The sequence below is a fragment of the Mesoplodon mirus genome (genome assembly GCF_964341445.2).
Source record: "Mesoplodon mirus genome assembly, chromosome: 11".
Lineage (NCBI taxonomy): Eukaryota > Metazoa > Chordata > Mammalia > Artiodactyla > Ziphiidae > Mesoplodon > Mesoplodon mirus.
Genome location: NC_138987.1, coordinates 73879107 through 73894388, shown reverse-complemented (window position 1 = coordinate 73894388; position 15282 = coordinate 73879107). Strand labels below are relative to the sequence as shown.

Here is a 15282-nt window from a genome sequence, read left to right as displayed (position 1 = left end):
CCAGGAGGTTGGGGACAGGGTAAGGGAGTGACTGGGGGGTGAGGGGGGAGTGGGACTGAAAGTTCCAACCCTGTAATCTCAGGGTTGGTTCCCACAGCAACTGGCCCCCATCCTTAGATCAGTAGGGACTTCCCCAAAGTCACCTCATTAACATAACAAAAGACTCCTTCAGGGCTCTCCTCGCTTAGGAAATTCCAAGAGTTTTAGAAGCTATGTGCCAGGAATGGGGAACAAGACCAACTATATATTTCTTATTATAAATCACAATATCACACCTTCTAAGAAGACTAACACAAGAATTCAGCTAAAATATTGAGAATTGAAGTTAGCCATTATTTGATCTAACTTCTCCTTCAATATAATGGATTTTCTTTGGTATCCAAGACTTCTGATAAATGAATCTTACTTAGATTAAATCCAACTCTGTCTCCCTGAATTATTCACCATCGGTTCTTGTTCTCTGAAAGAGTAGTTCAGCTTACTCTATGACTGCCTTTCAAGTGCTATTAAATAAAAATGCAAGTTTTAATACTAGGTCTTCATCTTTGTCCTTAGGGAGTCACTTAAATACCTTGACTCACTGTTTCTTCAACTGCAAAATGGCAAGTCCTACTTTGTTCATGTCATAGGGTTTTGGGGAAAGTAACAGTAAATATTTATTAAATATTTACTATGTTCTAGGTACTAATGAGAACTTTATACACTGAGTTATTAATACTCCTAATCCTATGAGGCTGGTGGTATTATTCCCATTTTACTGAGGAGAAAGTTGAGGCTGAGAAAAATTAAATAACTTGCCCAACTACTACAGAGTCATAGGACTAGGATTTGAACACAGTTCTGTCTGGCAGCAAATTCCTGGACTAATCATTTTACTCTTTGGCCTGCTATGAAAGAAAGTACTTCATAAATTTCAATTATTCAAATATTTCAAATGATTTCCTTTAGCCTTTTCTCTGGGTGAAACATTCTCATTTTTTTCAGTTATTCCTTGAAGAACTATCATTTCCCCAGCCCAATCATTAGATTCACTGTCCTCATGGAGTAGCATGTTTTTAAGGTTCCCACTTAATACATCCTAACCAGAATGGGAAGTGATGTCCTAATGTGGCTAGAGTTAGGAACAATATTCCACAATGCTTCTCCAGCTAATAACATGTATGTTCTACTTGTTTCTGAACCCAGACAAGCTAAAGCTTTGTTATCATCCTCCTCAATAGGCTGCAAGGGTCAAACATGCTGGAACTTGTGTCTGAAATGAATGAATCAGTGTAGAATCTGAGCTCAACATCTTAAGAAATGTCCATAAGGAGGATATTGAAATAGGGGTGTCGTTACAGAGCCCCGACCACTTCACTTGCAAGGAAAACCTACCATAACCTTAATGTATTTTAGGGCCTCTGTCCTGAGAGAGAGAGTTGTCAGTGTTTAGTGAATCGGAAGAACATAGACCCTCTTAACTACATAGTTAAACTGTAAAATAAAATTTCCATATGCTGAAGAGCAAGAATGGAGCTTATATCATCACAAGGAGCCCCATTTATTCATCTAGGGCTTATTCTCTTGTTGGCCAATGGGCCCCTGAGCTAAATGCAATGATAAGATTAATTTAAAAAGCAAGACATTGTTATTTTTTCAAATGTTAGAGTTTTCTGGTTCAAAATGAACCAGGTGTTGTGAATTTTACTACCTTTTACTACCTGGCCTTTCTACTTTTGGCCAGAACAAAATGAAAAGATGTTTTCTATTTCATGTAAGAATGATTTTCTCCAGTAACAGTTGTGAGAAAAAGTTATGTGCAAAAACAACCGGGCTTCCCTGGTGGTGCAGTGGTTGAGAGTCCGCCTGCCGATGCAGGGGACACTGGTTCGTGCCCCGGTCCGGGAGGATCCCACATGCCGCGGAGCAGCTGGGCCCGTGGTCCATGACCGCTGAGCCTGCGCGTCCGGAGCCTGTGCTCCGCAACGGGAGAGGCCACAACAGTGAGAGGCCTGCATACCGCAAAAAAAAAAAAAAAAAAAAAAAAAAAAAACACTTAATATATTTTTATATTAAAGTGTCATTCAAAACAGTTTGTAGTAGATGGCATATGAATAGAGGAGCTGAACATAATGAGTTTTATTGATGTAAATTGTTGAACGCTAAAGCAAAGGTAACTCCTCTCTTGAGTAAGATCTTTAAGTTTAAGATGTGTCTTTCCAGAGAGAGTTTCCTTGGGCTCTGCATCTAAAGTAACTTGCCAGTTACTCCTGTCATGCTGTTCAGCTTCATTTCCTTCATTCATGTTCCTATCATATATTTCCTTGTTTATATTTGCTCATTGTCTATCTCTCCTCTACTGAAATGTAAACTCCAGACCATATTTTATTATCCCCGTGCATAGAACACTCCACATAGTAAGCACATGATACTTGCTGAATGAATGAATCCGTTTTAAAATCATAAAATTGTTAACCATTTACTCTAGGCTAGCCCACCAGTTTGTGTTCTTTTGTTTTGTTTTTGTTTTTGCTGTTGTTCAGCCTGTCAACAGTTTATTATATCTTCTCCATCCACTGTGGATTTATTTATTTGGATGTGATTCCAGTCATTCTGATTTAGTGTATTATAGCTGAGAGCATTTATCAGATACTTAACAGAGCAGTGTTTGGTGTGAGGTGTATTATAACTAGGTTTTGCTAATAAAGTAATAGAGTTAGTGGATTTTTAAAGAAATAAGTCAGAGTGGGGTTTTTTTTTTCCTTTAAAAAAGTCACACCACTGACTTGCGTTTTCTTGAGTGGGAGAGAAAGGGAGGGGTGGGCTGCCGGGACATTCCTAACTTTAGGTACCCAAAAGCAAGTACGTGGTGAAGAGAGTCTGAGATCCACCGCTTCTGAGGCAACTTTCGTATCAGCTGCCTGGGCTAAGAGGTATGAGATTAAGAGCAGTGAGATTATGTTATGGCCCTTGTTTCAGCTGAAGACAAAGTGTAGACTGCATAGTAGGATCCCACTGGATGCCTGTTAAGTAGGTTAGGTTGAAGCACGTGATTATATCTGATGGATGGGTGGGAAACTCAGTGCCAGGTAGGTGCTCAGTCGATATGGGTTCATCTTGGCAATAATGCTGAGGCTCCAACTACTACTTGATGGTTTCATTTTACAATTTGTACGGGCAGAGCAGGAATCATCATCGAAGCTGGGAGGGTCTAGCACTAGGTGTTTAGAAAAAACATTTCATTTCTTATGTTTTGGGGGATGAGAACTAAAGGGGAATAGTGTATTTCTTTGTGCCCCGAGAATCACATGTATTTATCTTTTGGCCTTGACATGGTCATAAAATATGTTTTCTTTAAAGGAAAAATTTATGGAAAACTCATGCTCATGTTGAATGATTTTAGGGTTGATTTGTTATTTATACATTTCTTTCTAATGGTGTTTTTTTCTTTTTACATTGCAAAAGAAGTAGATTCTGGCTATGAAGTCCAAACTATCACTGGGGAAAATAAACTTCACCAAGTCATTTGTCATGACAAAAATGGCTTATCAGTCATAGTTAAAACAATCTAGGAGTTGGTAAAGATATTTTGATTTGTTCTTGTGAAAGATTTACTTCTTAAGACAAGTCCAGAATACTTAAAATACTGAAGTGCAAATACTTAGATAGTAAATGTAACTCAAAACTCAAAAACATTTAGGAGACCATGTATTTGCCTGTGGGCTCAATAAAACACTTGAAAATATTTTGTTTTATAGTCACACATTTTATTACAAATTTCTTTTATTTTGTACCTAATAGAAAAGCAAGTTTGGAGTCTATTTACAAGTACTATATACATTTACATATATTACATACAGTTAATGAATTTAAAGAAAATGGGCAGAGAAACACAATATATATGGAAGAATATGCCACTGTACATGGTTTACTATCATGGTCCTTACTATTATTGAATCTTTACTATAGTAATAAATACAGTTCTATATTTACACATCTTATAAAACATCTCATAAATGTATTTTTTTCAATTCCAAGTTAAAACATCTGATCAAAATAAACATGCTTATATAAAAATAAATCTACCTAACAGTCTTTTGGTTTGGATGTATTGAAGCTAATGTACTATAATAGAAATTATGAATTAATCTTTTGACCTTTAGTATTTAATAATTTTGCCTTGTACAATACCTAACACATGTATTAAATATGGAATAAGCAGAGAAGTCATGTTCTTGACATCAGGTAGGTTGATCCAAAGACAACATAGCTAAAACCAAGCTAAATAAACAGGATAATATATTACCAAGTTCCTGTTGAGTCAAAAGTGGTTTCAGACATTGTTGCTAAAGCTACTAGAGGTACATGTGAGAAGTTATGTCAGTGGATTTAGTTTATGCTGTGTCTGCATTTGATTGTTACCTTATGATGCACATCAGTTTGAATCAAGTGATAAAGCCTCCTGTGAAAAACATGCACTCACCCAGGGGGAAAATAATCCCAGGTTGCTTACCGTCTTTTCTGCATATGTCCATTGCCGGCAATGGAGTTTTCTTCGAACCTCTGGGCACCAAGGAGTTAAAAATGAATTAGACAAGAAAACCTCATCTGTACATCGCTGCCTTCATGGCAATTTATGAATTTAAGTTCATTTTCCTTTCAAAATATTTGTAAGCAGTTTTATTCCACTGAGGGTGGAACCATCTAGTGCTGATACATAAAACCTAGCATCTCTAAAAATGATGTGACTATGAATGAATTAATAGTGCCTTATGTTATCCATTCACAGGGGGTATTGGTGACCTAGAAGGATCCTTTCTGAGGAAAGGTGAAGCAGTACTAAAACATCTCCACATGGTCATTAAAATGAAATCCTACTGGTCACAACCATTACTTAGTAATGTAGGCCATTTAAAAACTCTTATTTTCCTAATACCTCCAACCATATATGAAGGGGTTTTCTGGTTTAAAACCCCTTTCGTAAGCAAGTGAGTTGAAAAAGAATTCAATTGAAATCATGGAGAATTTTTTGAACATTTCAATCTGTTTTTAAAATATTTATATATATTTTAGGCTTACCTGAAGAGTGTGACTGAGTTATATAGCTGAACGAGTTATATAAGCAGCATTTAGACTTATTTTTCACTCTCTTGTATCAATAATTATCAGCATTTTGACACTGAGAGGTTTTTTTTGTTTGTTTGTTTGTTTTTTTAAATCAAGTTTCAACTCAGCTCTTTTTAGTTACTGCTCTGATATACTCAACCTCACATTTTTAGGTTTTCAGTTTTTGAAAACTTTCTCTCACATATTAATTAGAGACATGGGACAAATGCCACAGATGAAAGATGACAGCTTTCGGTCATCGGATAAGCTGGTGGTGACCCAAAATTGGAAGGCAGGTCATAGGCTCTGCTGGCACTGGTGAAGGTTACCAAGGCCTGGGTTGAGTCACAGGACTGTTTCTCAACATCATCAGAGTTAACAGACATCAGGCTTGTGTGTTTCGATCTTGTCCAGAAGTGAGTTTTCTTTCCCAGGCTCCCCAGATCCTCCTTAAAATGGGGATTGAAGAGGATGTAGAGAAGGGGATTGAGACATGCAGGAAGGGGGACAATCACCAGAAGGATAAACTTAATTACTTCAGGGCTGATGAATGTGAGGTTCAGTAAAGAGGAGAAGGACAAGAAAGCCACCGGGCAGTAAAGGATACAGTTGGTGAAGAGCAACAGAGCAATGTGCTTCACCATGGAACAGTCCCAAATATTCTCCAGGTCTCCCTTTTCCAAATTGCAGTAGAGCTTGGTGTAGGCAATGGTCATCACGAGGAAGCAAAGGGAATTGAGCAAGACGAGGGCCACCATGTAGCCTGTGGCGCTGGGCTCCCCAAAGGGCAGCGGCAGGCAGAGCGGGGAGGCGCTGTACTCGCTGACGCCCAGCAGGGGAACCGCGGCGATGGTCACCGCCAGCACGGCGCAGAGCGCAACGATTGCTTTCAGACTGGAAAAAGGAGTTTTCGTTTCGAATTTTGCAGAGCATTTCACAGAGAACCCCCGCTCCAGGGCTGCCAGGGTAAGCAGGAAAACCGAGGATTCCGAAGCAAAAATGGACAAAAACCCGACGACCTGGCAGCCGCCCCCCTGCTCCCACCACGCACCGTGCTGCGCAAAGCTGCCAAAAGTAAAGGCATCCACACCAGCCAGCACAGCACTGGAGACCCCCGTGAGCATGTTCACCACGGCTATTAACCCAATTAACAGTTTTACGGAGGAAATGTACAGAGGAGCTCTGAACACGGTTGAGGTCACCAGGGCATTACACGTCAGGGCCAAAACTGCTATGGTCCACACTCCAATGCGGATCAGCCAGCTACCGAACAGGTATTCACAGAGTTTGAAAGGGCCTAGAAGTCCAAGGAAGAAAAAGACTGGGTATCAAATTAGGGTTCACAACTTTTGCCAAATTACCTCTTTGTTTCTCTTGTTAGGACACCAAGAGATACAGACCAGTAACAGCCATGGTAACACACAGTTCCCTTATGGCACACTCCACTTTATTAAATCACTATTTAATGTAAAGGTGAGTATACCGGGTGCCCAGATTTTCAAGCTATGCCCAGAGAAATGGAGCCTGGGAGTTTAAATCACTGGATTCAGGTCCCCCAAATACAGCAGTGTGAGGGCCAGGTAACAAGTCAGATCTCTGTGTTTGTTTGTTTTTTTTTTTTAATAAAGTTTTTTTTTGATGTGGACCATATTTAAAGGCTTTATTGAATTTGTCACAGTATTGCTTCTTTTTTTTTTTATGTTTTGTTTTTTTTGGTCTGGAGGCATGTGGGATCTTTTCTCCCCGACCAGGGATTGAACCCGCACCCCCTGCATTGGAAGGCGAAGTCTTAACCACTGGACCACCAGGGAAGTCCCTCCTGGGCTTTTTATGATATTTGTCCAGAATGCTTCAAAAAATGTTCTGTAAACAGGGAAGGAGAATCCCAGGGAAATACTCAGTGATGTTAGAAGAGGAAGTATGAAGGTGCATTTCATGAGAATGTCGTCTTAGGTTTAGATTGACATTTGACGTTTAGGAGCAAGGAACCATCAAATTGTTGAAAATAAAATATCAACCCTTCCCAGCTGTCTTTTTTTTTTTCAACTGGTCTATCCTATTTCAGGGAATGGGACAAACAATTAAGTGAATAATATATATAGTTTTTACTTATCTCTAAAACTATTATTTGCTTTAACCAAATAGCTATTTAGATAAGACTTACAAGAAGTCACTGTCAAAAATCAGTGATTACATGAAGCAAGACTGTTGCATACCAGACTAAATTGCTAATATTATTTTAAAAATTACATATACTTCTAACTATAAGATTGGTTCTTTAATTTCCATTAATCTGAATCAAAAGTCTCCTACAAAAATCCTATTTATGAATGGAGACCAACTCCAGGGAATGAACATTTGTATTTTAAAGGTCCCCATGGAGTGGGATATTGATGAGCTGCAAAGGTGGCACAGATTTTGCCTTGAAGTGTAGCCAAATGTCCCTGATGGCCTCGGAGTTAAGGGTGGGTACTGCTGCTGAGCAGTTCTGATGCCTTTCTCACCTGGGGAAGGCGAGCATTGCACCGAATGAAGGGCTTTCAGGTCTTCCTCAAAATCAAGCAGGAAATCTTCAAGATCACGCTCATCTGCAGGAATGAGAAGTTCTGGAATGATTAGTTCTGTCTCTCTTTTCAGGGGCCAACTTCCAGGGAGGAGAGTCCTGGATTGCCCTGGAGACATGAAATGTCACAAAGGGAACTGAGGGTCAGACATCCCACTTTTCCCTGGGCTTTCTTGCAAGTCTACTATAAAATTGCTTTGGGATGTTCTACTCAAGCTACTATATGACAGTATTTCAGCAGAACTGGGGGCAAGGGACAGTAACCCTGGACTCACTGTCATAACGTCGAAGCTCTCTCATTCTGTTCTTGTTCCCTGGAGCTCACGATGGCCCCAAATTGCACTGACCTAAATTAGAGAGAGAGCGTGGGCCTCTCCATTCAGTGGAAGAACCACTTTATGCAATTTTCTAACACTTAGATGGCTATAGTGCAAATGTTCTGAGCTGTGTTCTCTGAGTACAAGAGGGAGAATTAGTAAGTTTCAGTCTTTCTGGGGACTTCTGCTTAACAGAAGACAAATCTAGTAACTGCTTGGTGCTTGGATTAGCTATCCATGAAACAGGAGTTTTGTGATCTAACACACTTACTGATTTAATTGGTCTGGTGTGAGGTTTGGGCACCAGTGTTTTTTAAAAGCTTCTGTGTGATTACAATATATGGACCAGGGTTGCAAATCATTGTCCTTGAAAATAAACTCCACGAAGAACCTTGTCTCTCTTGTTCATTGTGTGCCTCTAGGGCGCAGAACAGTGCCTGGCACACAGTAGACACTCTAATTGTTTATTTTGGGGGGGGAATGAATATAGTAGAAATTAGGGTGGGTGAGGCAGAAAAAGCAAAAATGAAAGCAAGAACAAGAGCAAGACATATGCTGTAGCCTAAAATAAAAAAGCCAAGGGCTATAATATCAGCTCCTTAATCAGATCTGTGTGCAGGAAGAAAAGTTAAGATAATGTGCAGACAGACTGAATCATACTTGCTTGGGAATCAACAAATCATTAAGACCCAAAGGAAGAAAAGCCAGTCTATCTAGACTGTACAAACTTGCAAGGTTGGCAGGGAAAGGAAACTGGGGGCTGCCCAGAGCACTGCCTCATTACCACAGGTGTGGTTTGAGGTACATTGTTGTCTATTTAAGTCAGGTCTTGCTTCAAGAAAAGCCAAGTGCTTTACAGACATTATCTCATTTCACTTTCCTGACAGCTAGCCTTTGTGGGGGGTAGGTGGGGAGAATGTTTTAGGATTAGTTGGATAAGAAGTTGGATTCTTAAGCCCTTCTGCTGAAATATGGAGGCATCTAAAATGTCTATATCCTCCACTCCCCACTGGGGTTTAAGAATAAAAATAGATTGTATTTTCTGGAGAAAAAAGCACAGAAGCATGTTTGAAAAAGTTATCCACAGGGATAAGGTCCTCATAAAAGTTGATGAAAATGTTGATAATCAATTTTAATATTTACCTCTGAGGACAATATGTGCTAAAAGGGATCTAATTGTAAATATAAGTATTAAGAAATCCCTTAGAGAAAATATGACTTTTTAGAATGAATCCTAAAGGAGTTTTCTCTTTCTCTAAGAATCTTTAAAAAGTGGGATTGATTCTCAACTTGCTGGGGTGATTACATAGGGACTTGTTTGGAGTTCAGATGATCTGCTCGATGACTTTTCAAGCCCCGTTCAGACACAGTTTCATCACAGTGACATAGCAGCTCTTACCTTGAACTTGAAACATTCCAGCATCTTTCTTATGAAGGTCATCTGCACTGCTGTTGTTGCCTTTATTCCATTGATTAGAAATTTTATAGACATTTTCACATACTCCAAATGCACAGCACTGATATGCATAAGGCATTTCTATAACCCTTTGAATGAACAAAACCAAACAAAAACACACACTTAAAGAAATAGATTGTTAAATACAGTGCTCATCTTTCACTTAATTATTCTGCCTGTGGATCTTAGCCTTAATAAATAATCTAAAATATTAACTATGTGCATAAAGATGTTGATTACAGTGCTATTCATAAAAATGGAGTTATTAAAAATTATTGCCATGAAATGTTGACAGTTGCTGAGGTTGAGTGATGGATATATTATTTTCTCTACTTTTGTGTTTGAAAATTTCCATAATAAAAACATTAAAAAATGAGTTAGGAAAATTGTAACACCATTAAAAAGTGCTTATGGTATGACATAACGTAAAGTGATGAAAAGGTGATATAAGTTTGTATACGTACTGTGATTCTAACAATTAAAAATACATTGGAAACAAAATCTGGAGGGAAATAACAAAACTTTGTTTAAGTGTATTTGTAGACATTTTTTCCTCTCTTTTATTTTCTAAACTCTCTTTTGGGGTTATGGTTTTAAAGTATGTAAAAACTACTGTGGTTTAATGTATATACAGAATATATATATGTGTATATACATATATATATATATATATATATATATATAAAATCTTTCAAGGGACTTTATCGCTAATAAGTGTAACAGGTTTTAAAGAGCATTACTTCCTCAAACAAATATTAATTTAGTACATTTTATTAGAACATATACATAAGCAAGACGAATTTAAACATGTCAACAGTAGTACAATTATGTTGTAATGTTATTTAATTACATGTCCTAGTTTGTATCTCACAGATCAATGGTTTTCAAACTCTTTCCATGAACTCTGTGGTTCCAGGAGGCATCTTTGAAGAAGGAAGGAAGTGTGGTCAGGAAGACACATTCTCCCACTCCAGGGCTTGTCCTAACAATGCCCCAGGGGTGGGGGACTTGAAGGCATGAAATGCAATTCAAAAGAGTCCCATAAATTTTGAAAACCACTATAACACGTCTATTGTTTCACATGACCACAAATGTATCTTATTAGTTTTAATGACAAACTCACTTGAGTTCTGGAAAGTTTTCAGATGATATCAAGCTCTGTAAGGCATGATTTCCTGTTAATTTTAAGTGAGTTAAACCATGTAACCCAGTTACAGGAAAAGATGACAGGCGGTTGGATGATAGGTCCCTGCAAAACATCAAACAACAATTGGCTTTTAGTCTGTGTTAGCATAAAACGATTATGTTAAAAAAGCAACCTAAAGATGATTAAACTGCTCCATAAAAACTTCTAAGCAGGGTCCTTCCTCTTAATGGTAAAAGGAACCATTTTGGTTTTAGCTCCTGACAACTCTTCTATTTACCATCAGAATCGCAGGAGGAAAAATGTTTTAATCACACCCAAGTTGTAATTTTTACATTCAGCTTAATTTTGCCAGATGGGGACATCAAAAATCAAGTGGAAGGTGCTACATGTAATTTGAAAAGTGGTGCTGACTCGATCAAGTTAGGGGTGAGGGGGAAAACATTGTTGTGGGTGGGTTTATTTTCTTCCTTCTCGCCATAACTTCTGTCTGACTAGTTCCTTCTTTCTCTCTGAGACGCGGGAGAGGGGGAGAGGAAAGAGCAAGAGGTGGAAAGGGAGGGAAAAAATGGACAGGAAGATTTTCTGTTAGTCAAGATGGCAAACTCTAAAATGAAAGACCTTTAGAACTGAACTGATGTCTTAGTCCATTCCACCTGATGGCTCAGCAAAAATGGAAAATTTCACCTCAGTAACCAGAACCAGCTGTCACCCAGATCGTCATTTATCCACATAAGGACGCACATGGCCTTGGAGGGGCGGGGGGTGGGAAGTGGGGTGCTCCTTTCCGGTGTGATCCAGCTCCAGTGCAGGAGACACTGAGGGCTGGGCATTCTGTGCACTGCAGGTTTTTTCAGCAAAACCAACATTTTTGATTAATCAGATGGGGCCCAATTATTAAAAGACATGCCATAAACAAGTCATGAAATACTCACAGCTTTCTTAGAGATGGCAAAGTGGAAAATGCATTGGGGTGAATGATGGCAATTTTGTTCCAAGCTAAATTCCTATTAAAAAAAAAAAAAAAGGCAAGTGAGAGGATTAAATAAAAGAAGACTGTGTGAAGTTTTACCATATATATTCATTCTTCTAACAAAATGTAATTTCCATTCAGGACAGGAGCAATTAACTTATCAAATCATCTTTCAGATGCAGATATTAATAGTATAAAATGATGAAAGAGAGAATTTTAAAGCAACCTTGTTTAAATCAATCCAGGAAAATCCTTCAGGTGGATACTTTAGATTTTACTCTCTTCTTGCTAAAAAGTTGACTTTAACATGGTTGTAAAATTTTATTAGGGCATTTCTAAGATGAGTGGGGGTCAGGGAGTTGGAAGAGACAGGAACTTCTGAGGCTCTTCCTCTGACAGGCAAGTAAATTTTAAGTTATAAAATGTCCCTGGATATGTAATGAAACTCAACAAAAATTTGTGTACATTGTCCATGTATGTCAGGCCTTAAGAGAAACTCAGAGATACTTTCAAAAAAAATTCCCAGGGCTTCCCTGGTGGCGCAGTGGTTGAGAGTCCGCCTGCCGATGCAGGGGACACGGGTTCGTGCCCCAGTCCCGGAAGATCCCACATGCCGCGGAGCGGCTGGGCCCGTGAGCCATGGCCGCTGAGCCTGCGCGTCCGGAGCCTGTGCTCCACAACGGGAGAGGCCACAACAGTAAGAGGCCCGCGTACCGCAAAAAAAAAAAAAAAAAAAAAAAATTCCCAGTAAAGAGAATGGACATTTAATTCTTAACTGGGAAATGAAGAAGAGAGGGGCTAGCATATGTTGGAAATAAAAGCCTTTGATAACAAAAGCTACAATTTATTGAGAAATAAAATTCACTCACCCCTTCCCTCCACAAACATATATATAATGAAATGTAGATAATTTTACAGGAATAAGAACTTCCACATTAAAAAAAAAGAGCAATGAACTTAAAATTTGTATTTTTAAAATTCATAACTCATAAGGGAACTAAAGTGTAGACATTTGAAGAAACTGAAAGTGATCATCGTCAACTTTTCTCTAGCACAGATAAATAATTTATTCATGGTGTTGGGCCCCCTGAGTTACTAGGATAAATGGTATTCACAGAACATTTACATTCTCATTTGAAAGGCCCCTGAACTGGGGAAAACTGGAAGGCTTTTTAGTTTGCTCCTTTCATCGATCGCAGAACAAAAGAAAATTCCAGCTAACGAGGGGAAGGAATGGCATGGAAGGAGTGGGAAGGCTACAAATGGGAATTGAGTGGGAGATTGTCTTCTGTTGAGCTGCTCATCAAATACATGTCCAGTGAGGGTTGCAAGCCCTGCCATCTGCACTAGAAGCTGGGGATAAGAAGATAGAAAACTTCTTGTCGTTTTCAAGTAGGGCGTGGTGTACCTGATGGCGGTGCTGAGTGCTGAGTCCTGTAGCAGAGAATGTGCAAAGCACATCAGAGTGGAGAGGGCTCAGAGACAGGAGATATTGTTCTTATGGGATGGACAGGGGCAAGTTAAGAGTGGGGAGGAATCCAATGGGCAACAGGACCAGGAGAAACAATGGTCCATGTGTCAAGGGACTGGGAACTGGTGGGTGAGAGATGAAGGTGTTCCAGGGGGTTGGAATCAGATTCTGAAGGATGATGCTTGGAAGTTTGGTTTTGGTATTGAAGACAATAGGGGGATAACAGAAGATTTTTGAAGCAGGGAAGCAACATGATTCAATTTCTACTTAAGAAAGATTCTCTTTGGAGAATGAGATGAATGGGTAAAGACTGATGGTGGAAAGTCCGGTAAGGAGGGTGATGACAGTGATCTAGGAGAGTGATTCCATGGGTCTTTGGTGAAGAATATTTAAGTTCTACTCTCTTAGCAAATTTCAATTGTACAACACAGTGTTATCAAATATATCAACCTTTGATATATTTGAAAAAGAACTAACTTTTGGAAACAGCCAGAACTCCAACCTGGTGAATAAGGCAGGTAATCAAAGCAGGTAATGTACAATATCTTTGTTTCACATTTATTTTGAAAAGTTAAAGAACTTCACAAGCCTATTTTAGACCAAAAGTAAGGAAAGGGCAACACAATTAAATTCAGAGCAAGATGGTTTTCAAAGTGAATTTTTGGGAGAAACTGATTCTCCAAGGTGAATTTAAAATGTTTTGAGGAATGGTATTTTATGAAGGTATAGTCTCTTAAATGTTAAGAAAAACTTTAGGAAAGAAAGGGTTTTTAACAACATCCTGCACTTTAAACATTACATATTGTCATCGTTCACCAAAATTACACTGAAATCCAGTTTCGGGAAGGAAAAAAATCCGTCATGCACAAAAAATCTGTTACTGTTTTTTTTAAACTTATGGTTAATATATGGTATTTTCAGGTAGTGTGTGGTCTACCTGATGGCAGTGCTGAGTGTTGAGTCCTGTAGCACAGAATGTGCAAAGCACATCAGAGTAGAGCGGTATTTATGGTATTTTCAATATATATGAATATATATAATAATCTATTATAGTATATATTATATACAATATATTATACATTTACATAATGTATTAATATTTATAATATATGTCAAATATATGGTATTTTCAATCATAAAATGGAATTTAATATTTACAAATCTTAGTCGTCTGAGCAACAGAAGCATTTTCCAGGACAGTTGTGCTTAAACCTTAGTGTACTTGTTAAAATATCGATTCTCAAGCCCTACTCCTGAGGGTCTAACTCATGAGGCAGGTGAGAACCTGGACTCTGCATTTTTTACAGTCACCTCCAGGTGATTCTTAAGCACTTAGAGAGACCCACATTGAAAAACTGTTTGACCAGGAAAGAAAAACAGGCAGGAAGAACTGTGTGGTCACCCCAGTTTTGCAGGCAGAACAATCTCTGCCAATTCCCAGCTAGGAACAGAAACACGTTTTGTACGCTGTTCAATAGCTTGGCCTCCTTCCTCTTTATCAGAGTTTCATGTCTGCTGACTGGCAGAGGGCAGATTGCAAATTTACTGCTTTTGAACCTGTTCCTGGAAATGATCATCAGCAAAATATTTGCCTTCTCCTAGCAGATACATGCACAAAGGCCCAACAATACAAGTATACGGTGAAAAGAAAATATTAGGGGAAGACCCAAAAGAGAGAAAAAGTGCTCGACGTTGGGGAAGCTGCTGAGAGACAGTACTTACAGAGAGCGGAGGCTAAACAACTGCTGGAAGGTGTTGGCTCGAATTTCATACATTTCATTATGTCGCAGGTCTCTGAAATGACAGGTTCCAAAGATTCATTTCGGAGCCACAGGTTTCAAAGATTAGTCTTCAGAGAACTTTTACAGAGGGGTTACCTCCCCTCAGTCACAGGAACACATGAACTACGACTACCAAGTGACACTGAGAAAAATTTCTTTTTGTTTAAAAAAGAACACTGCAATTTATCCACATAAAAAAGTATTGCCTCTCTTTCAAAGCAGCTATTCCCTTTGGGTGAATCTGAAGCTATATTCCAAATGCCAACATCATTCAAACACCTTGAGGATGCCTCTCTCTGCCTTCTGAGCCTTTCTTATATTCTTGGAGGGTCTTCAGGAGTGCCAAGTCTTTACCTTTCAAAGTGGATTTTATCCCCCTCCCTTCCTCGCCCAAAGGCATTCAGAGAAAAATTAAGCAGAAAAGGATAAATGGTTAATATTGTTTTGACCAAAACCAAAGCATGACTATAAAGCAACAATGCTGATGTTTTG

General features: G+C 38.8%; 1 protein-coding gene across 3 annotated transcripts in view; it reads right to left on the bottom strand.

Annotated features, from left to right (window-relative positions):
• Window positions 1-5294: 5294 nt before the first annotated feature.
• Window positions 5295-15282, bottom strand: part of LGR5 (leucine rich repeat containing G protein-coupled receptor 5) — a gene marked incomplete at both ends in the record, with an annotated part of 126561 nt that continues 116573 nt past the window's right edge. For all 3 annotated transcript variants that reach the window (XM_082635764.1, XM_082635765.1, XM_082635766.1), the window contains 6 exons: window positions 5295-6382; window positions 7590-7673; window positions 9365-9510; window positions 10545-10670; window positions 11501-11572; window positions 14732-14803. In XM_082635764.1, the coding sequence (XP_082491890.1) occupies window positions 5295-6382; window positions 7590-7673; window positions 9365-9510; window positions 10545-10670; window positions 11501-11572; window positions 14732-14803 (1588 nt within the window). The remainder of the gene's footprint in view (window positions 6383-7589; window positions 7674-9364; window positions 9511-10544; window positions 10671-11500; window positions 11573-14731; window positions 14804-15282) is intronic.